Source organism: Micropterus dolomieu, linkage group LG20, assembly GCF_021292245.1.
Source record: "Micropterus dolomieu isolate WLL.071019.BEF.003 ecotype Adirondacks linkage group LG20, ASM2129224v1, whole genome shotgun sequence".
In the NCBI taxonomy this organism is placed as follows: domain Eukaryota; kingdom Metazoa; phylum Chordata; class Actinopteri; order Centrarchiformes; family Centrarchidae; genus Micropterus; species Micropterus dolomieu.
In genome coordinates this window covers 18,066,031-18,088,710 of record NC_060169.1, presented here as the reverse complement: position 1 = coordinate 18,088,710, position 22,680 = coordinate 18,066,031, and the positions used below count along the sequence as shown (strand labels likewise).

Here is a 22,680-nt window from a genome sequence, read left to right as displayed (position 1 = left end):
TTAACACAGCTGCCAACACATTCCAAGCATCTACTGTACATCTTCATCACCTTCATCTCCTCATAGGTAGCTTTTCGCCTCGTTTCTCGATGGTTTATGTAATTATTTATAAAGGTAAATCTGGCTGTGAAATGCTGTAAATCTTTTTGCAGTCTGATTTGTGCTTCCCAAGTTGCGCCATCAAATAAACAACATTAAGCAGTTAAGTGTTGTTTTCTGTATCCTCTCATATATGAATAATACTAGTTCATTTGTAGTTATTCTCTCTTTAATTACCTTTAAAGTGCCATGTTGCTGTTCAGCTCTAATGGTGCTCTACATAATGGTCTGTGAGTTGGTGGTGTTTAGCCCTTTGCTTGGTATCACAATATTACCAAACCTTTCCCGAGAGCAACCAAAGCAGATGACACAATAGCTTTTTTTGGGGCCAAGAGCTTTCAAATAGCGGATCAAGCACCTCATGTACTCCAAATGGTTGCCAGGTTATTGTTGCCCTTAGTTATGGGGGGATGGTGGAGGGGGGTTTCAGAGTTAGTTCTGCCGATGAGATTAATATCACGTTGCCAGCATCAGCCTCACAGAACAGAAAACTCAATTTATACCTTCAGTGTTTTCTGTTTCTGTTTCTCACACACATACACTCTGACTAACTCATTTCTTTTCTTTTTTTTCTTCTTCACATTTGCATCACATATGCTTTCCTGTTGAATGCAAATCAACAGTTTTCGCTGTGTGTCTGTGCTCTGGCTCCAACAGGTGGCACTGGAAGAGGCAGCTGCAGCACGGTAAGACTCTCTCCTGCTCTAATTCAGTAAAATAGAATAATTTTCTGTATGCAGAGGCATAACTGCATGCCTAATGTGTCGTGTATTTGTGTGTCTTTAATGTTTTCTGAGCTGGCTTGTTGGAAATGTTATTTTTTTAAGAGGACACCATACTGATTGCCACCAATGTTAAAAGGTTTGGGCAGAGGTGGATAATAACTACTGTACATTAACTCAAGTACAGTACAGTTTTAAAATAATTTTTGATTATTTTATACTACTTAATACTTAGAAATAATGTACTTTAATCTGTTATAATAATAATCTGACAGTTACTAGTTAATTTTCACTTAACTTTGAGTCCCCCATTAAGCATGTAAAAGCAGTGTACAAACATAAACATTAATAAATGGTTTATAACGCACTATAATGAGCAGGTTTAAGGACAAGTGTTTATTAATGCACATTAATAATTATAACTTTTCTTATAAACACATTATATTATTACATGTTTTATATTGTAATTCACATCTATTATAATAAACTACATTATGGTGAGTTAAGGGGATGTAAAGTGGTGTTGCCCTTTTCAGATAAAGATTTTACATAAAAAGCACACAATAAGCTTATAAAATACATAAAAATACTAAATTTAACCAGTAGTTCATGCATGCTCCATGCATAAAAAGCTTGGGGCCCCTTTCACATAAATTGTTAGCAGTTAGCAGCAGCACCAAAGACAAATTTCCCTTTTGAAACTTCCCAGATGGTTTACAGTTGGAGGCGCAAGAGGTAAAATGATCAAATGCTTAACAATAAAGTACAGATTTGTCTAATAGAACATTTTTTCTGCTTTCCTGTCCCATTAATCCTCTCACAACCTCTCAGATTTATTTTGTGACCCTTTGGACCCCCAGTTTGGGAACCAATGGACAAAACTACTAAACTGTACCGCAGTTTAAGCTACCTCCACCTCAATCAGCTGCAACTGTAAAATCCATCCATCTTCATACGCTTATCCGGGTCGGGTCGCGGGGCAAATGTAAAATGTCACTTACATTACACACATTGATCAGTATAGTCTAATAATGCTATTTTATTTATTTACTTGAATGAGAAGAACATCTGACTTTTTAGCACAAGTTGCTCCTTTGATAAATAATATCCTTCACACTGTGGCACTTAAGGTTATCAGCTCACTTTAATTCAAACTGATGCTGTAATTCGCTGTGAACAATGTGACTGCTGTGTCCTCCCCCCCAACCCCAAGACTGAGGATGATCGCAGCACTTAAAACCCAAATATCTTACAACTAAAAAAGCAGCAAAAAAGGTGCAAGGGTTTGACAGTGCAGTTTACCAAACTGCAATGAGCTTCAAGAGCTCGGAAGTGGATGCGTGGATTCCTCCCAGGCTGCAGAATAAACAGTGATCGGACGCACGCAATCTATTTATCTGTCAATCTCTCACAAACATGCCCTTGCATACAACAACACGCAAGTATTCTCCTACTGCTCCCACAGTAAGATTAAAGAAACAAACCCTGCAGAAAAAACATAACATAGCCTACTTTTCTAACTTTCTTCAGGTTTAAGTTGAGGGATGATCAGTGGAGCAGCAGCCCCAAAGAACGAACAGACACATATACACACACACACACACACACAATCACACACTCCACAGCAGCCCAAACAGGCATACAGAGCCCTTCTCCTTAAATGGTCAAAGCTCCCAGGAGTGAAAGAGAGGCTGCTGCTGAAAAAAGACAGGGAACAGAGGGGACGGGAGAAGGAAGGAGAAGCCCCGAGGATAGAGGAGTTTTCTGAGGAAAAGGCTGAGAGTGACAGTTGGACTGGGAAGTAGCTGAAGTCGGTCTGAGTTGGAGAGATCATCAGGGAGTGTGTGTGTTTCTCTACGGTGCTAGTGGTGTACTCAGGTAATGTGCATGCTCTCTGCGGACAGGTTCATATGTTCGTCTGCGTGGAGCTCTGGGATCTTAGTAGGTGATGGTTTTAGGTAGACACATACAGCTACGGGGGGTGCAGGTTTAGCTCTATCTGCTAGCGTCTCTGCGGCTGAGTCAAACTTGTGCAAGAGGGTGTGTTTTTGGACTTTTTGACAGTTGCCGGCGTGATTTGTAACTGCCGGGGTGAGTTTACGTAATCTAGTGTTTGTCTGTAAGTGATACTATGTGTCGGCTTTCCTCTTTCTTGGTGTGTGATTAAGTCAGTGGATTTAACTACTCCCTCACCTGGCTGTACATCTCTCTGTCCAGCCATTTCTTTTTCTTTATCACACTTCCCTGTTATCTCAGATTGTGGCTCTGTAGCAACCACTTCCTCTGCTGGCCCTGTCCTCTACGCTTCACACAACCAATTTTAAACAAGTCTGGCAAGAGGGAGCGGGCTTATGTAACAGAGGAGGGGAGGAGGGCGCCGGTCCCCTCATCTCCCCTGAGGAAAGAGACACCGAGGCCTGGCCGCAAGTTAATTCTAATAACTCTGGTGGTACTAATGCACAAATAAGTTTTCTTTTAGAAGATGATCGAGTGTGTACTGTAAGAGCAATGTTTTTTGTGTCCTTGAGGAAGTGCAGAGACTGTTTGTGTTCAGGCTCGTATGTTCTGTCCTGTTCCCCGCCACAGGAAATAATCTGAGTGATTAAATTACGCTGCAATATTTATCTCAGTCTCATGGTCTGCCGGGGAAACAGTCTGCACCGTTGAGCCTCCTGCAGGGCAGGTTGGCATCTTTGTTTTGGGCTGAGTCATTTTCAAGATGCAATTATTTCTTCTGCCTCTGACAGGACTTATGGTCTGGTTCATAGGTCTTCATTTAAACTGCATTTGGAAGTTTGTTTGGTTGCTTAGTAAGTTTTTTTTTAGAAAAACAGGCTTGTTACTATTAAAATTATCATTCACTTTGTCTAAATATTCATCTCCTTATTTAGCATATTTTAAGAAACAATGGGCAGTGGAAAAAGTAGAATATTGATGAAAGGATAAAACAAATGGTTATAGTAAAAAATAAATTAAGATTTATTTGTGTAGTCAGTCACAACAAATGCGGATGGTTGTTACCAAAGCTGCCCTGAACTCCAGGGGAAATGAGATAATCACGTTAGAAATATTTGGTGACTCACTCTCATATTTATATATGAGGTAGAACAGCAGAGCCGATCTCTTATGCTCTGATTTGATAAATAATAACAGTAGACTGAGAAGACAGTTCATACTTTCAGGTATGAGAAGCAGAGGAAATGAGTAACAATTGAGTGATTCAGCAAAACACACATGTTCTTGCTCTCCTCACCAGCAAGAGATTTGATATATCTTAAATTGTAACTAATTGTAATTGTAAAACTGCTTTTTAAAGTGTTAAAACTACTGTACTGGATGCTTCTGCAGTCTGAGAAAGAGCAGTGAATGTACTCCCGTGTGATAGTATTCTTGCAGTCAGGAAATATCCTTGCAGCTCACTGGGAGACAGTTAAACAACCCATTTCCTCCCCAGTGACTCACAGGCTTTCTGTCCCTATATGTTCCCAAGAACTTGACGTTCTGTTTGTGATGACATTGAACAGCACTCTGCATATTCTGGCCCTGAATTCACAGAGGATTTGTCCTGCATAAAGTGCATGCCATGCCTCAGAAATAACCAGTAATTAATTGCGCCTTTCACTCGCCTAATTCATCAGCTACTGGCAGTAAAGAAAGACACAGCCACACCTGTGCTGGCCATGCATATGGTAATCTTTCTATTTTTGGTTTGAACAAAATTAATAGAGAATACATTAACCCTTGACAATAGTTTGTGCAGACTCTGAGTGCACTGTGCTCTTTCAGAGGGTTAAATCTGCTCCGCATTTACATTTGCATAAATTTGTTAGTAAAATGGTAGAGCAGCGAGGTCAAACAAGTTGCACACACATAATATTTAACTAAATTAGGTCATGTTTCTCTTTAGTTTAGCAAGCCAGGTAACTGCTGCAGAATTGATGATGATAATTTGGAAGTAACATTTTACTGGTTCCAGCTTCTCTGTGATTGTGAGTATGTGAATATGAGTATATGTCGGTTTTTGGACTGTTAGTCAGACAAAACAATACATTTGAGGACATCACTTTAAATCATAGGAAACTACACGATTAATGAATCGATAATTAAGATAACCGTTGCACCCTTTCTATATATGCTGCATAGCACAGGCTTTGATTTGGGAAAGATTTGAACATAAAGAAGACTGTCTTTGACAAATAAAAAATTCTACTAACATACATTGCATGGATTATATCATGGGTTCTGATAGCACAAATGTTTGCTTTGTACCTAGCTGATGTCATTAATTCCATGAGTATGTGCAGAGTCCACATTCCTGACTTTTGCAAATTAGCAATCCTGACCATTCCCTACCTCTATCTTAGAACAAAGATACGTTTCATTTTTGTATAATTTCCTCAGCTGCAGTGATTTATCCATTATTTAATTTCTCCTCATAGCTAAATGCTACAATATCTTGTTTGCTGTTGGCTTTCCACTTAAAGAGGTCATATTATACTATTTGACTTTTTCCCTTTTCTTAATTGTGTTAAATATCTTTTTTGTGCATTTGCAAAGTGAAAAAGCCTAAAGTCCACCCCAAAGGGAGTTACCATCTCCCACAGAAAACTTACACTGTCCCTCAGGAGCTCATTCAGCCTGTGAGGGCAAGTTACACTAAATGTTTTATAACAACTCAGTGCATCCCAGTCAGTGTGTTTCTGGTAAAAAAAAAATGGCAACTTCCTGATGAAAGTTACTGTGTGAGAAGAAAACACATGTAACTTTGGTATGTAAATGGTATTTATTTGCGCTTTTAGTCGCTCATGTTGTAAAGCTGTTTGTGTATTGCTCCACTAAGCATCACTCAGATTAAAATGATAAAATTGCTGCCTGTTACTTCTTGAGTCTAGAAGAAACCGATCAATATTTAAATGACTTTAAATGCATCTTTTTGTCTTACATTTTCCCAGTGAATGGAGATCGAGTAAATGTATATTCACAAACCTAAATATGCCCTGTGGTGCTTTCTTGTAAACAAGCGAACATTATGTCAAACTCTTGTATCTGTCACCAAAACATATTTGTTTTCCTTCCTCATTTGCAAAGCCTCTGTGTGTCACCGCCACCTGTAGCTCAGTGGAATAACATGAGACCAACAGCAGGATTGTGTGTGTGGGAGATGCTCATAAGTCCTTTTTTGCAAGTCCAAGTCAAGTCTCAAGTCTCTTACGGTTGTACTGAGCGTTTTATCTAGCATGCTGCATGCCACCTGTACTGCTTAAAACGCTGCATAACTATATCTAAGGAATTCAAAGCATGTACTGTATTATCATGACTCCTTTATTAGCATACTGGATCAACATTGATTAGTTGTTTGGGATATGATCATTCTAAACAGGCTATTGCAATACAATATGAAAAACCTGTAACTTGTGTTTCACTTACAGTTGCCTCAGCTTTACAGTTATCTGTGGCTGAGCACACCAGATACATATGGTTACGCATGATAATAAAGGAGTGAATGACATTCAGCTCATCAGACATTTCCTTAATGTTAATACGCCTCAAAAATTTAACAAATAAAATAAATATTGTAGTCCCAAAGTTGCAAACTCAAGTCCCCGTCCCTTGCGTATGCGTCCTCGTGCACAATGCAAACAAGACAGGGACTCCTATAAACATTGTTCCAAGTTAATATTCACATATTTGTTTGGCACACATGAAGCAAAAAATTATTTCTTTTACTTTTAAGTAAAGTAATACCATGGCTGATTAAATGTTTCATGACATTTTCAGCTATAGTATTCAATATTCACCTTGTATTCTCACTAAAAATGAATGCACTCTTGTGATAATTCAGAAGCCACACATCTGAGTCATAGGAAAATGCAGTTTCAAGTTGCTGATGTAACAGCATGATGGGAAATGTTCTAATACTGCTCTTCCAAGGCTACGAGAATGAAGCTATATTGGGATTTGTTTATGGTGTAATGGTTTTGTTAGTTCTATTATATCTTTTTTTAGCTGTGGTTAGCCAGAAGACCTCCTTCAGATATGGCCATTCACCATGTGTAATTCATTTTCTCAGAAAAAAACACCAGCAGCTAATGTACCAGTTCAATAACTACGTGCTAACATGCTTGTTTGTGTTTTCACGCATGCCTGATGATCTTGCAGCTCCAGGAAGAGGAGGAACACTTGCAGAGATCTCCTCCTGAGCAAAGTGATCAGAACTCCAAGGACTCCTGTGACACCCCCTGTGCTGCTGAGGGACCTTTTATTTTCCCCCACACCCGCTCACGCCCCTCACTGAACCCCGCCATGCCCACGCTGCCAGAAGAAGAGGAGGACTCCCCCGAGGAGCTGGACAGTTCCTCCAGCTCTCCCAGTACAGTGAGTGCACACTCGGTCACTGTTTGTAGCACATATTCTGTTTCTTTGTTTCTTTGCAAAGTCACGTGAGGCCATAAAAACTGACAATAATCTGACAATAATCCATTTGGATCAAAGTTTTAGATCAAAGTTCCTGCTGAAGTCTGTCCGCAAAAAGGCTGTTTCCAGATTAACGGTAGAAGGATTTGAATAATCCCTCTCAAATTGAGAGGACAACATGTCTTTTTCTACAACAGACTTGTGCTCCCTGTGGTTAACAGACTGAGGCTGTGCTGTGCAGAGAAATTACAATCGATCACAGCTACAGATTCTAGATACCATATTGGGATTTGACTTGATACATATTTTACTTACTTGCCTCTGTTCTCATATTTGTGTGGTTTCCCACGTGACGTTAACAAATTAATCTGCAATTCCACTGATTCCTGGATGTTTTATGAGTCTTTGAAGGCCACTTTGCCTCTCTTTTACATTCATTCACCTACAGTAGAACCACTGCTGTAGGCCACTCTTTGTTTACTCTTTTTTTTCATGGTTTGCATGTTTTTCGTGGAGGCTGTGTCTCCAAAATGTCAGCTTTAAGCCTCATATTTGTGATTTGTGGTTTTGGTATATATAAATAAAAATTTACTTCACTTGACTTTAAGATTTATTTCTTGACATTATCAGATTGGTTCTAATTGCAAGATTTCTCATTTACCCCTAGAGCTGCCTGTCCTTACAGATTCATTCGTTTTATTCATAACTAACTTAATACCAACGTGTCTTTTTGAAAACAATGTCCAGATTACTTTGCAACTCATAAACCTCAGTGGCAACTGTTTAGATCTTATTTTTCTGTTGAAAGTGGTTCCAGTGAAAACGTTTGAGTAATGAAGACACAATTTCTACAAAGACATGTTTCTGTTGAATATTTTAAAGGTCATTTTTAGATGCTTTGTGCACCACAAATGCCATTAATTCTCATTGCACCGGGGAGGCAGCAGACATTTCAGAGGTGGATATCTCAAAAGCAGACAAAACCAAAACGATCTGCATGGCTAGATATCAGTAGGAGTAAAAGGAAATTCAATTGCTTTGTCATTTTGGTGAACTGACCCTTTAAATCATGGACATCGAAAAGATTAGAGATATAGCTTTTTCAGCAAATTGTAACAATATGAAGAGCATAATCTTGATGGGGTCAAATATCCTGCAGATAGCAAAGTGTTAAACAGTTGGCTGTCTGAGTCCTCAGAGAATATTATCTTCCACTGCATTTGCTCACTAACACACAGGTTAGATAAGACATATCTGCAGAATGTAATGAAGCTGTGTAATCTAATCTGCAGGGCATATGCCATCCCAGGCTATAAAAGTACCTTTGTTACAGCACAGCCATGGCCTTTCGGCAGCATTACCATCAGAGGGAATCCTTTTATTAGGACTTGAATGCAAAGATAAACTCTGAGAGGAGCTCTTAGGGAATAAGTGTCTGATCTCAGTCTTTACTTGCATATTTACCTTTCATGGCTGGACAAGGATTTGGGATTTTATGTAACAGGAATTTATGAATACATGAAATTCAGTTTACACATCAGTAGGAGAACATTTTAGCCTGCAGAAATAGTTGTATAATGTTTTTTCTGGCTCTGGACAGACTGCCTGCATTATAAACTAGAAGTGTGGGGTTTTGAATGAATTGTGCATATAATAGGATGGGTTTTTTTTCAAAAAACTATTGTGAGTCCCTCAACTTTATGGTAGGTTCAAGAGTGTTGATTTATTCTTTTTCATTTTCTCTTAGAGTTATTCATTATTTTATAGCAGATCAAAACGTTGCTGCTGCAGCAGTTAACAAGTCTGCCTGCAACAAACCACAAACCTTGTAAGTATTTTAATCAAAAAGCGTTTTGAGGCGATTCTTGTTTAAGTGAGTTTTGAAGTAATGAAGTGTCAATTGGTCACAAGGTCTAAGATGAGAGGAGAATAGTGGATGTAAATCTTTCATGTTTGGACAAACGTGTGCCTGCAGTGGATCGCCAGCTGGTCAAAGCATGTAACCGCCCCGAGGCCAACCACCTTACCCCAAAGGCATCCAGGTTCACTGTTTATGGCTGTTGGATTTATTATAAATATATTGTATTGTAGTTGGGGAATATGCACCACTGTATTTATTATGTCAGGTATTGTGCTTACATAATGTATACCGGTAATCTTAAATTAAGTTTTGTTTAATCAAATTACAGCAAACATACACAGAAAACCTACAGTTGGGTAATGTTCCAGCGGCAGGAGTACTGGCTCATTTCTGGCTTATCTGGCCAAAATATAATGAAATTGCAATGTGCTCTGTACCTGACGGACACAATGGGTGCAGTAGCTGATTTTTTTGTCCACTTGGGGACAACAAAAGCAAATAGTAAACACAGCATTGACATATTGTCACCTTTTAAGTTTGTACAGCTTATCATTTATTTGGAGTCGAGCTTCTGTCCACCTGATGAATGTACGTCCAGTCTTCATTCTCCACCAACTCCTGAGGGAAATATTCTGTAGCTGCTAAATGCTCCATTGTTGGCGGCATGGTGGACCAGTGGATAGCACTGTGGACTCAAAATATATTATAGCCCCTTTAAATTTAAATGCTGTAACCTTGTTTTAACTTTTGACACTTGTTTTGTTGTGTATTTTGCACAGTCTACACCGGGTGAAATTCGAGCTGTTGTCATGACTGCCCCCACTATCGTCTACCCACAGCAGGCCACTATTGTCCAACAAGACGGGCGTCCCCTCGAGCAAGCCAGGTAATCTTCCACCATCTTAAACACTGAAATAATTTTCTGCTTTTCTGGCTGTAAACATGTGTTTACATGTGTGTCTGGATCATTCCTCTTTCAGACCACACAGTCCCAGAGCTCGTCTGCACAGAAACTTGCCTGGAGGACCCATCACCACAGTCGGTAGGTAAACTCTCTACATACTCACACACTATCTAAAGATAACCACAACAGCATGGGAGCTATTTTGATGTTTTTTAGCAACAGCTTCTTCAGTCCAGCACCAAATTAAAGTCAGTTGTTTTTGTACTGTTTTTTCATAAGTGAACTGTTTGAATGTTTTCAAGTGGACATTCATAAAACTGTTAACACTATCTAAAATACTGATCTTCTGAAGTGCCTTCTTCACCGAACTGCAGTTTTAAAACAGCTTTGGTTTCATTTTGTTGAAAGATCTCTCTTTCTAAGGATGAATAAAAACAAAATTATGCTCTCATGTGGTGTAGTTACACACGAAGCTTCACAACATTTAGACTAGGTTTGGGCATATGTGCCCTGATAGATGAATCTGTCGGCGTGTCCTCCAACATGCCTGAAATGCTTTTGCTGCTTTGATTAATTTTTCTTTAGCTTGTTGCCCTACTCTGAGGAGAGGGGAGAGATAAAAACGTCCTTGACTTGGCCAACACTCAATACCTGACTTATTGGCTTGCATCCATCTGGGAATTATTATGGTACTTTATACTGAGGAATCCCACTAAAATATCCTCTTTGAATGACCTCGGCTAAAAGCACTCGCAGACTTTGTTAAAAGTTGAACAAGCCCACTGATTTACATTACTGTTTGTCTATAGCTACATTTTGTTTTTATTATCTTGACATGTAATTACAAGTAAGTGTGCGTGCATGTGTTTCTCAGACAGTACAGGTAACGTGATCGACCTGGTAAAAGATCAGCTGCCGGAGCTCCATCTCTCTGAGGAGGATCGACAGAAGAACTTGGAGCTGCTCGAACAGGCCAAGAAGGTCAGCGACCGCTTCCTGACTCGCCGCGGCCGCCGCTCCACTGGTAGCCTCAGTGACTCACCCACAGGTAGTAAATGCCCAAACACACACACAGAATCACACATAAACACAGAGACTGTACATAGTAGATCGTTTCTTAAGCATGAGCTGATTGGTAAGTAGTCGTACGTTGTCTTAGTTTCTGAGCATGCTCTGGTAAACTCATGTACATATAATTTTAGGATTTAGTTACTTTAAAAGAGGACTGAAGGTCACACTGAACCTGAAATCAATTCAATTAGGTTCCATTCACAAATGTTTTTTTCCCGAAGGTCTTTCTCCAACTCCAACATCCTCACCTAGTTCATCTAGAAGCACCTCGTTGACTGTGGCTCCTCAAACTGGTAAAGCACTTAATTCTTTGCCTAGGTTGAAAACAACTACTTGTTTTTACCCTGTTTCCTTTTGTCTTATTGTTTTTTTGGCCACTGGAGTTTGTGAGAGTGATTTTGGTGGTTGTTTTCTGCTCATTTGTCTGTAGGACCCCCAGAGGCAACCTATGTCAGCTCACAGTCGGTTGGACAGGTAAAGAAATTATTAATATTGTGGTTACAAAACGACATTCAATGCATGCTCATTATCGCCGGTTAAGACTAGTCTTGTTAATTTAATTTTCCTTTGTTATTTACAAATGTTTCCCTAATTTGTTTCTAAAGCACTTCGACCCTGTGCCACATTTACTCTACACATACAAACTTACCTTGAAATTAAAAGTCATCCCTGCCTTTTTTTTATCTAATTGACCACTCAATACTTATTGGTCCAATAAATATATTTACTAACACAAGAAAAATACGCTATATATGTTCTGCTGTCTTGTAGCATCTGGGGGTTCCGTCAGTGCGAGAACAGCATGACGTAACGGGCCAGGATCAGGAGGTAAAATTAACAGATTCAGTCACTGCATTTCTTTTTATAAACACAGATGTTGCCTAATGCACACCTACTGAAAAAAACTGAAGTCATAAAAAAATAACCAACAATAATCAACTCCTGCACACTGTCAACTCTGTTTACTGAGGAACATTTTGCTCGGAGACCTGTCATGTAGGCTATAAAACTCAACAATATCAAAAAAACATCTTAATGCTTAAACTACTGGCTGCAGAAAATGTTTTTTACTACTTTTATGATCGCTTGTTTCAGTTCCATTGTTCCTGTGTCTGAGTGTAAAGATGTTTTTAATCATGCTAGCAGCGACATGGCTTTATCTGTGACTACCACTTTTGTCCAGACTGAAATATAAATATAAATATAATATAATAATATATTAATAATATATAATAATATAGTCCATGCATATTTTATTTACTCTGTTTTCCCGTAATAATTGGTGAATTTAATTTGTTTTCTCAAGATCTAGAGTTATTTATATCCTTATCTCGAAATAAAAAATGTTTCCTGAGATAACGGGACAATTTCCTCAAGATCTTGAGATAATGAAACTTTGTTTTCCCGAGATAATGTTAAATAAATCTGAGATCTCGAGAAAACAAAATGATAGTCTCACAGTGAAGCATGTGCTGGATTGTGTGTGTCTTAGCGACTGCATCAACGTATGGATTATATTCCTCTGAATGAGAAGCGCAGGAATTTATTCTGACCAGGGATGCTGGGGAAAAGACTGTTTGTTTTTTTCAAATCTATGGTTAACTAAATAGCTGCAGAACTTAAGACATTCCCATCAGCCTCAGCTGTACGTTGTGTTTAGTGTTGGTGGTGAACATTAGCTCCACTTGTTGCAATGCTAGTGTTAGCATTTAGCTCACAGCACTTTTTAAGGATATTTTTTGGGCCTTTTGCCTTTAGTTGAGATACAGGATAGAGGGTAGTGATAGGAAACAGGAAGAGAGATATGGGGCGACACACTGCAGCAAAAGGCCGAAGGCTGACCTCGAACCCATGCTGCGGAAGTGAGGACTTGTACATGGGGCTGGTGCTCTACCAAGTGAGCTAACCACGCTCTGCGGCTGTGGATACTCTTTTCAGCATCTTTGAGTTTAATGTCCATTGAAGGTGCTGACAGTGACCAGTTTATTTTTCTTTTCATCAATTAATACAGGTTTATTAACACAACAGAAATGCTAAATATATTAATAATAGTAATTATCTTGCTAACCTCAGGGCAACAAACTATTGATGGATTGGAAGCCCACTGAGAAGAGGAAAGTGTCCTCTGGGACTCTAACACCCCGTTTTGCTGTTCAGAAGGAGAACTGTGATCCTGCCGTACCTAAGAGTTCTCCAGCAGTCAGTAACCCCAACCAGGCCCCAGCCACAGGGGTGGCCAAGCCTGTCCCCCGACCCCCTACTCAACAGGCCCCCTGTACAGCAGAAATCAAGACGATTGGGGCCTTCCCTCCACTAATGAGGGCTGTTTCCTGGGATGCTGTAGGCAGCCTTAATTCTAGAAATGGAGCCCCAGGTTTCCCTCCTACAGCGGAGGATACCTTTTCAGACAAACCCAGGGATGCTGTCTTCAAGTCCTCAGGGTACAAGGACCTCCCCTCCCAACTGGGTGGTGTACATAAACTGTCTAAATTCAAAGAGGTAACGTATGCCCCTTCTTTAAAAAGTTATAAGAAGGGCAGAATATGCTTTGTTCTTATGTATGTGTGTGTGTGTGTGTGTGTGTGTGTGTTTGCTTGTGTATACAGGAGCACAAGCTGATGCGTAATCAAAGCATAGTGGGATCCAAATTACCAGAACTGAGTGAAGCTGCTGAACAAGAAAAAGGTAAGGTCCTTGTTTGTCTAGTTGTCCATGTAAGACGTACTTTCAGCTGTACATTCAGCAGTGTCACCAAGGGTGTGCACTTCCTGATTCTTGGGGAAAATTTGTTCCAGTCAGAAAATGATGATGATGTTCTTGTCTTTTTCCTCTGTGACACCCATTTACTGGCAACATCATAACAGAGAAGTAAATGCCGTTTTCATTTTCCATCAGCAGATGGCATGATTGTTAAGTGAGCCAAAGAACATCTGTGGAAGAAAGAGAGAGCTGTATACTTGAGACTTGGACTGGAGTCAGACTCCCAAAAAATAGGACTTGAGGCTTTACTTTGACTTGACTGTTGTGAGACTTGATTTAGTTGAGACATGACAGCCTAAAGACTTGTTCCCAAGTTTTGGCCTAATAAAATCTATGAAACGTCAGCATTTGGAGACCTTAAAGCTAGACTATGTCACTTTTGACAGAACTAATAAGACATTTTCTTCTTACAAATGAAAAGTTGAATTTATAAGAAAATAAATACACACTTCCTCATTTCAGCAAACTCAGGGGTTTTGATCCTACAGCTGAACTTGATCTGGTATGACCAGTAGCTTATGATGGCTAATGTTAGCAAGGAAGATAAATTTTGCTGTGCAAACTTGAGACTTGAATCAAATCTTCTCTGGTAAAAGACCAGGCAGTTCTTTTCAGGTCTGATTTATGCAACAATGTGTCTGCAGGTCCTCCACCCTCTCCAAACTCAGCCAGTAGTGAGGAGGCAAGGGAGAAGTCTGACGCCATGCCAAACATTTCAGACCTGATGCTGCGAAAACTCAAACTTCACAGAGGTCTACCAGGCTGGTGTGTAACAAAACAAATGCTGCTTAAGTAAACTTTTACCTTGTTTTTCCTGCCTAATTGCTCAAAAATAACCCCCCTTACACCTTGATTTTAGTGTGTATAAATACTGTATGTCCATTACTTACCATACTAATAGTTCCTCTTTGCTTTTATTCCAGTGCACCCCCACTCACTGAAAAAGAAGTTGACGTTGGTATCTGATCTGTAGGTGTTTTCGGTGATTTTCACACATTATTTCTGTTCAAAATAAAGATATAAAGTTACAAAAACATCAGATTATTCCCATTCATCATGAAGAATTGAGACAATTTGACAATTTGGTAAATACACTTTGCTTTCTTGCAAAAAGTTAGATGGTAAGGTTGAACAGTTTGTTCACAGCTACTGCTTTTTGTACAGATCTAAAAAAGTATAATATAACATGTTAATTATGGCGCATAGTCCCACTGTAAAACCGTTGGTATCGGTAAGGATTAACCAAGTGAGATATGATGTTGATGTTGATTAGTGAGCTTTAAAGGTCCTGGCATGTGGATTGTGTTATCTTTGGAGAGGTCCAGGTTAGCAGTCTTTATGCTGATCAAAGCTAACCAGCTGCTGTGTCAAACTATTCCTTTAATAACTGAGCTTTTAAAAAGTTACTTGGGAAGTATATGAAAGCCTGAATAGTAGTAGGGACTTGATCTTTTGTTATATACTACTTAAACACAACTGTTAAATAGCTACATATATATATATATATATATATATATATATATATATATATATATATATACACATATATAAATAGATAATTTACTTTATGCCACGAATTGTTTTACTAACAAAATATATTCAATTTAAAATTCTCATTTCTGCCTTCAAAACACTCCACAGTAATGAACTGTGCCCTGAGTCTTCTTACAATGGGTCATAAAATTGACCACCAACAGTAATCTGTTTACTTTGAGCAGTAGATTGTGTTCAAACTCACTGCTGAACATTTGCCATGTTTAGCCCCATGTTTATAGTAACCTCTTTTGTTACCAAAGTAGTTAATTACACCATCATAAAAAATTGGCTGCCTGGATTTGGCGGTGTTCTGTCAACAGGAAAGTGTTTTCTGTTCCTGATCAGACTCAGAGTGATTTCCTGTGGAGAAAATGCAAACGTTAGTGACGCTGTCAGGCCCGGGCTGTGGCCCCTCTCGCTGCTCCCCCGGGGATGCATCCGAATCAGGACAGTCAGAGGTCGTATATTTCCTCTCAGCCGTGGCCCATGTATGTTGGAAAAATGCGCAGACTGGCTTTGATCAACACAGCAAAACATCAAGAGGTCAAATGTCAGAATCACAGCTTGTTCCTCATTCTGGTCTCAGGGCTGCATGGTTCTCCCTCACATGTTAACCTATAAAAATGTATATTAGTATGATGTGAACAACCACACTGACTCTCGTTTTGCCTATGTATGTGTATTTAGTAGAATTTTCTAGGGATTCCTCTGTATTTATTCCCGTGACTTGGTGTGTTGCCATCACCAGCCGCTTATCTGTGTTGAAAGTGCTGTTTAATGTGCCATTCAGAGTGTTATATTGCAGTAAACTTCCTCCCCACAGAATGCATTTGTCCAGCTGTCACTCGCATTTCGTAATGACAACTACACTCTGGAGATGAGGCTTAAACAGTCAGAGAGGGAGAGGAATCTGACTGAGGAAGACACCGAGAAAGAACTGGAAGAGTTCAAAGCAGCACTGAAGGTCAGCCCTCGAAAACAGCAGCTGATGTTAGATTCACTCACTAGAAAAGAAGAACTCCCTCTGGCTCTTTAGTGCTCGTTCATCTGTTTAATGTTTCCTGGAAGTGTCCCACTGTTAATATTTATCTATCTGAGTTCAATCCCAGGTACAAACTAAGGGACATTGATGTACACTTAGTTTTAGTGTGGGAGTTTTAACAAGATGTTGTTGTGTTTCTTGCAGATGACTTCGCCACAGTGGCAGAACCTGGAGCAGCGTGAGGCCTACGAGCGCCTCATAGAGACGGTGGCAGTGCTGCGACGACTGGCCACACGGCTCTCCAGTAGAGCGGAGATTGTTGGAGCAGTTCGACAGGTGCAGTTATGCAAACACACGCAGATGACAATGAAAATGCAGAACAGTTAGTGGCAGATAAAGATAATGCTGCATTGAGTAAATATGCAGTACATGTTGTAATTTAAAAGACACTGCCTTCTTTAGGATTTCTTGGAGCCATTTAAAAAAAATGAGGTTGAGTATTTTTTTATCTGATGTCATGTCTGACCTCATTCCAGCCAAAACAAACGTCAGTTAAAAAGCAAATTTACTGTTTTTGCAGTACAAAGGTTATAAGCTATTTATAATCCCAAACCACTCTTTTCTTTGTACTGCTTCCCATCTATTAATAACGATCTAATTATACAGCACTGTCAATTGCACAGAAATTAAGGCTCCTGTAACAAGGCATTATTGACCCAGTTCAGATGACTAAGTCTCTTGAGTGACTTTTGGGTTGTTTTTTTGACAGGCGCATTTAATGACATTCATACATTCTTAAAATGTGTTTTATGTGATTTTTTTCAGCAGAGGTTACTTCTTCTGTGCTCATATATTTTAACACAGGCTTGTGTTGACTGACTTTTCACTGTGCGACAGGAGAAACGTATGAACAAGGCCACTGAGGTCATGATGCAATATGTGGAAAATCTGAAGAGGACATATGAGAAGGATCATGCAGAGCTGATGGAGTTTAAGAAGTTGGCCAACCAGAACTCGAATCGCTGTTACGGGGGATCCATAGACACTGGAGGTAAAACTACACTGGTGGCTGCATTCAGATCAAGCACAGGAAAACACAGAGTACAAAACACAAATTCTTCCTCTACGGAGGATTTCATGCTTGTGAATGGAAAATATTTTTAAACTTTATTTATCCTGGCAAGGGTTTAATAAAGCATTCGCCTTGTTTTAGCATCACTGCTGATTTGCTGTGTAACAATGTTTTCAGAAGGGAACTTTTCCCTGTAACTGGAGTATCCTTAAGCCGTGAAAATGAAGAGCTTCACTGCAGCTTTGGGAACAATACCAACATGAAATGAATGGTTGCTTATGTAATTCTGTGTTTCATTTTCTTTATAAAGATGATGGAGTTCCACGGCCGTCTAGATCAATGTCCCTCACCCTTGGAAAGGTAAGGACATACATTTTTCTGAGTGAGTTGTGTTTCATGTGGCTTGCTTGCTTTGGCTTTGCATTTTGGACTGTTAGTGAAATGAATTTGAAGATTTTTTCACAAGGTCAGTGCTAACATGCTAACAGCTTATTAGCACTAAACACAAAGTACAGCTGAGGCTGATAGGAATGTCATTTGTTTTTACCTGATGATTTTACCTGATGATGGCCCTAGATTAAATGTCAGGGGATTGCCAAAGTTATTGCAATTCACACACAGGGGAGTACCAAATTTCATAGCAATCCATCCAATAATTGGTGAGACATTTCACTCAAAACCACAAATATGACCCTCAGTGGCACTGGAGGAAACGTCAGAGGATCACCAAAGTCATTAGGATTCATCCTCCGGGGACTATGAATGTCTGTCCATTCTTACCACTGACACTGCATGTTCTGTCTCCTGTCTAGGCTCTGCCCAGACGTAGGGTGAGCGTAGCAGTGGTGCCTAAGTTTAACCTCCTGAACATCCCAGGTCAGACCCCAGCCACAGCCGGCCCGGGCCCCAACACTGGTGCTGCTCTTCCTGTCCTGGTAGGTCTTCCTGTGCTGCTAAGAAATGATGAAAAAGCAGTGTCTAGTTGGGGTTCTCTTGTCACGTTTTTGATGTTGTTAGCAGTTCTACTGAAGATCTTTTTTTGTGAGAAAATTCCAAATGATCAACCCCTCAGATTTCCTAGGTTGGGAACAACTGAATAAAACTACCTAACTATATATTTAAGCAGTTAAATGTAGCTTCACCTCGACCAGACACAACAGTGAAATAATGCTTAAACAATTAACATTAACAATCTTATGTCATAAACGTCATATATAATAATAAATCACTCACAGCGTTAATTATTTTTGCTAATAAGTACCAAAAGTACATTTAGCTTATAATACTTATGTCCTTTTATTTAAGTAGGATTTTAAACTGTAACTTTTTAATAACATTTTAGTATTTTCACATTGTTGAATTGGTACTTTAACAAAAGTAAAGGATACTTGTGTATTATTGTGAGAAGGTAATAATATTCTTCAACAATATTCAACATTCTCCTCTTCAGTGTGAAGCGAATGATGTGAAAGGCAACGCTTCCACAGAGTCTGCACAACCAGCAGCAGAATGGTATGTTTTGTGTATCTTGCACACACACACAAATATGCAGGCATGTACAATATGTACATCATTGCCTGATTACCAAGGTCACCGCACTGTCCTTGAAACAATGGGCCGAGACAAGCCTGAATGTGTAATCATCAAAAGCAATCAAAAGCATTTTGTGCTGCAGTGGGACCTTTGGCCTGTATGTGTGACCTTGTGTTGTACAGTGCAGAGAAAGCCCCAGTGAGGTTAAAATAACACTGAGAGCGTAAAAAATAATCAAAACCTGCTGCAGTTGACGGATATGCTATCCTGGGTTCTAATCTAAACATTTGTGCAAGAGTTTGACAAAGTCCAGGCGCAAGGCTCCAATCATATCCTGGTTATAAAGTGAGCCAGAGTGGAGCTCTCAAGTGTCTGAGCCACATGTTCTGTAGGGAGACGAGAATAGCAATAACAAATGTGCAAAGTGCCATTTCTGTGATGGTGTTTGTAAGGCCACTCAGCCAGTGCTGCAGTTAGTCCATTATAAGACAAGGCCACGGTGTTGTGATGCAACCAAAAGGTACACTCCTCTCCGTTTTATAATGCCTGCTGTGGTAATGTTGGTGTCCGAGGCTGATTGTTCTTTCCCATCTGAAACAATGCAGTGGAAAGAGCGTGTCGGAGCAGGAAAGTGAGCCAGCCAAGCCTTCAGTCAACTTAGACGAGATCAGAGCTGAGATCAGAGCCGAACTCAAGGCAAAGGTGGAGGAGGAGGCATATAATAAAGGGTGAGGCCTTCTACACACAAACACACACTGTATGACAACATTGCTCATCATAAATCACCACATTTATGGGACCCATCGGACAGGTTGCTGTTCTTGCACAGGTGAATTTTCTCATGTATTTAATGTTACATATATAGAGACTTTATAGTCATGGCCAAAAATATGGGCGTCCCTGTATGTCTGTCACATAATGCACTAGTTCTCCCAGAGAATTGTCACAGTTATAAATGCTTTGGTATTCTCGTGTTTATTTCTTTTGTTTACATTGGAACAACACAAACAAAAACAGAGAAAAAAAGCCAAATCTGCGACATTCCACACAGAACTCCAAAAATGGACTGGACAACATTATTGCCACCATTTCAAAATCTTCAGACATAATTGTATTTGAAGCATGTGATGTTCCTTTAATTTATGATTAAACTCCCCTGTAGCAATTCACAGGTGTTATCAATATAGAAATCACAATTACAACAAGTAAAAATGGAGAAAGGTGGACTTTTGTTGTGTGTTTGTGTGTACCACACTGACCATAGACAAAAGAAAGAAGAGAAAAAAGTTATCTGAGGTTTTTGAGAACCAAAATTCAAAAAAGTTTGGAAAATCTCAAGGCTAAGTCCATCTCCAGACATCTTAATGTTCCTGTCTCCAGTGTGTGCAACATTGTGAAGAAGTTTACAGCCCATGGCACTGTAGGTAATCTCCTTGGACGTGGACGAAAGAAGAAAAAATTGATTGAAGATTGCAACGAAGAAATGTTCAAATAGTGGATCAAGAATCTTGATCAACTTCCAAACAAATTCAGGTTGACCTGCAGACACAGGGTACAACAGTGTCAACTCGCACTATCCGTCGCATCTGAATAGAAAAGAGGAGGACCCCATTGCTGACACAAAAACATAAAAAAGCCAGATTGGAGGTTACCAAAACTTACCAGTGGAAGCCAAGATCCTTCTGGGAGAATGTCCTGTGGACAGATGAGACTAACATAGAGCTGTTTGGTAAAGAATATCATTGCAGAGGTGTAAGAAAGTCATTGATGGTTACAGGAGGCAATTGATTTATCAATTTGATAATTTTTTCCAAAGGGTGTGCTACCAAATATTGGGTTGAGAGTGCCAATCATTTTGTGCAATCCATTTTGTGTGGAATGTCTCAGATTTGGTCATTTTTTTCTCTTTTTTGTGTTTTTCCAATGCAAACAAAATAAATAAACATAATACCTAAGCATTTGTAATTACAAAATATGTGACAAACATGCAGGGGTGCCCATATAAGGATGCGAGAACACACTATTTTTCTGAACTCATTACTACACAAACACAATCCCAGGTTTCTGTTTAAGACTGTGGATCAGCTGGTAAACCCAACCCCTCCTTGTGCCTCAGCTGGAAGTAATGATGACTTTGAATTGTTTTTATCTTATTTTACCAATAAGGTGGTGTCAATCAGAGCCTCTATTACCCCCACGGCCTCTTACTCAGAGGTCCCTCACCAGCAACAAGAGAGTTTTAAACAGTTTTATCCCATCGACTTGTCTGAGCTTTTAAAAACAGTATCACAAATGAGAGTGTCCTCCAGCCCACTTGATGTAATACCTACCAAGTTTTTACTGAAAGTAATGGATTCTGTTGGGCCCCATTTGATCTCTGTTTTTAACAGCTGCCTATCTACTGGTTGTGTCCCTGATTATTTTAAAACGGCTTGCATGAAGACACTTTTAAAGAAACCTGGTTTAGATCCCTCCCTCCATCAAAATTTTAGACCAATTTCAAAACTGCCTTTTATTGCAAAGATTCTATAAAGAATTGTGTCCAAACAATTGCTCACTGTACTGGAAAATAACAAAATATTTTAAAAGTTTCAATCTGGTTTCAGGAAGTACCACAGCACTGAGACTGCCCTGCTTAAAGTCACCAATGACCTTTTTATGTCTGCTGATGAAGGTATGTGCTAAGTCCTGGTACTCCTGGACCTTAGCACTGCTTTTGACACCAGTGATCACAACATCATGTTAGACAGACTGAGGCACTGGGTGGGGATCTCTGGTACTGCCCTAGAATGGTTTTCATCCTACCTATCAAATAGGAAGTTTTGCGTGTCTGTAAACAACTATGTCTCTTCGTTCTGTCCAGTTAAATATGGTGTGCCTCAGGGGTCGGTCTTAGGACCCATTTTGTTTTCCTTGTATCTGCTTCCCCTTGGAAATATTATTCATAAACATGGTATTTCTTTTCATATTTATACTTAACAACTGCCTTTGTGAAGTTAAAAAATGGATGTCAAATAATTTCCTCCAGCTGAACTCAGACAAAACAGAAAAAATTGGTCATTGGGTCCCAGCAGATGGCAAAACAAATACTGCCATCTGCTGGTTCCCTAGTAAATCACATTAAGCCTGTGGCAAAGAACCTTGGTGTTTGGTTTGATAGTAATTTAAATTTCGAGCAGCACACCACAAAGCTTGTTCAATCATGTTTTTATCAACTTACGAAATATAGCAAAAATTCGATCTATGTTAACTTTTAAGGACACCGAGACCATTTTACACGCCTTCATCTCATCACGCCTGGATTATTGCAACAGCCTTTTCACCTATTTAACCCAAAAATCTATTGATCGACTCCAGACTGTCCAGAACTCAACTGCCAGGCTTTTAACCAGAACAAAGAAATATGACCACATTACTCCTATTTTAGCTTCATTACACTGGCTCCCAGTATGTTTTAGAATTGACTTTAAAATTCTATTGATTACTTTTAAAGCTCTTCATGGCCTCTCGCCTTGTTATATTTCTGACCTTTTAGTCCCATACACACCAGCACATAACTTGAGATCCTCGGGCAGAGGTCTGTTGTCTGTTCCAGAGTCTCGACTGAAAACTAAAGGGGACAGAGCGTTTGCTGTCAGGGCCCCGAGGCTCTGGAACAGCCTGCCTGAGGAAATCAGGTCAGCTGAGTCAGTGAACTCTTTTAAGTCCCTTCTTAAAACATACTTT

The 22,680-nt window shown here is 39.6% G+C and overlaps 1 protein-coding gene across 1 annotated transcript in view; it reads left to right on the top strand.

The window, feature by feature from the left end:
* The window catches only part of mrvi1 (murine retrovirus integration site 1 homolog), a 39,376-nt gene that overhangs the window by 13,210 nt on the left and 3,486 nt on the right, over nt 1–22,680 (top strand). The window contains exons 20-38 of the mRNA XM_046031783.1: nt 757–785; nt 6,981–7,196; nt 9,876–9,982; nt 10,077–10,138; nt 10,875–11,048; nt 11,293–11,364; nt 11,502–11,545; nt 11,843–11,899; nt 13,145–13,570; nt 13,678–13,756; nt 14,476–14,596; nt 14,755–14,785; nt 16,191–16,331; nt 16,554–16,685; nt 17,247–17,400; nt 17,732–17,781; nt 18,234–18,356; nt 18,872–18,933; nt 19,560–19,682. Of these exons, the coding sequence (XP_045887739.1) occupies nt 757–785; nt 6,981–7,196; nt 9,876–9,982; nt 10,077–10,138; nt 10,875–11,048; nt 11,293–11,364; nt 11,502–11,545; nt 11,843–11,899; nt 13,145–13,570; nt 13,678–13,756; nt 14,476–14,596; nt 14,755–14,785; nt 16,191–16,331; nt 16,554–16,685; nt 17,247–17,400; nt 17,732–17,781; nt 18,234–18,356; nt 18,872–18,933; nt 19,560–19,682 (2,203 nt within the window). The remainder of the gene's footprint in view (nt 1–756; nt 786–6,980; nt 7,197–9,875; nt 9,983–10,076; nt 10,139–10,874; nt 11,049–11,292; nt 11,365–11,501; nt 11,546–11,842; nt 11,900–13,144; nt 13,571–13,677; nt 13,757–14,475; nt 14,597–14,754; nt 14,786–16,190; nt 16,332–16,553; nt 16,686–17,246; nt 17,401–17,731; nt 17,782–18,233; nt 18,357–18,871; nt 18,934–19,559; nt 19,683–22,680) is intronic.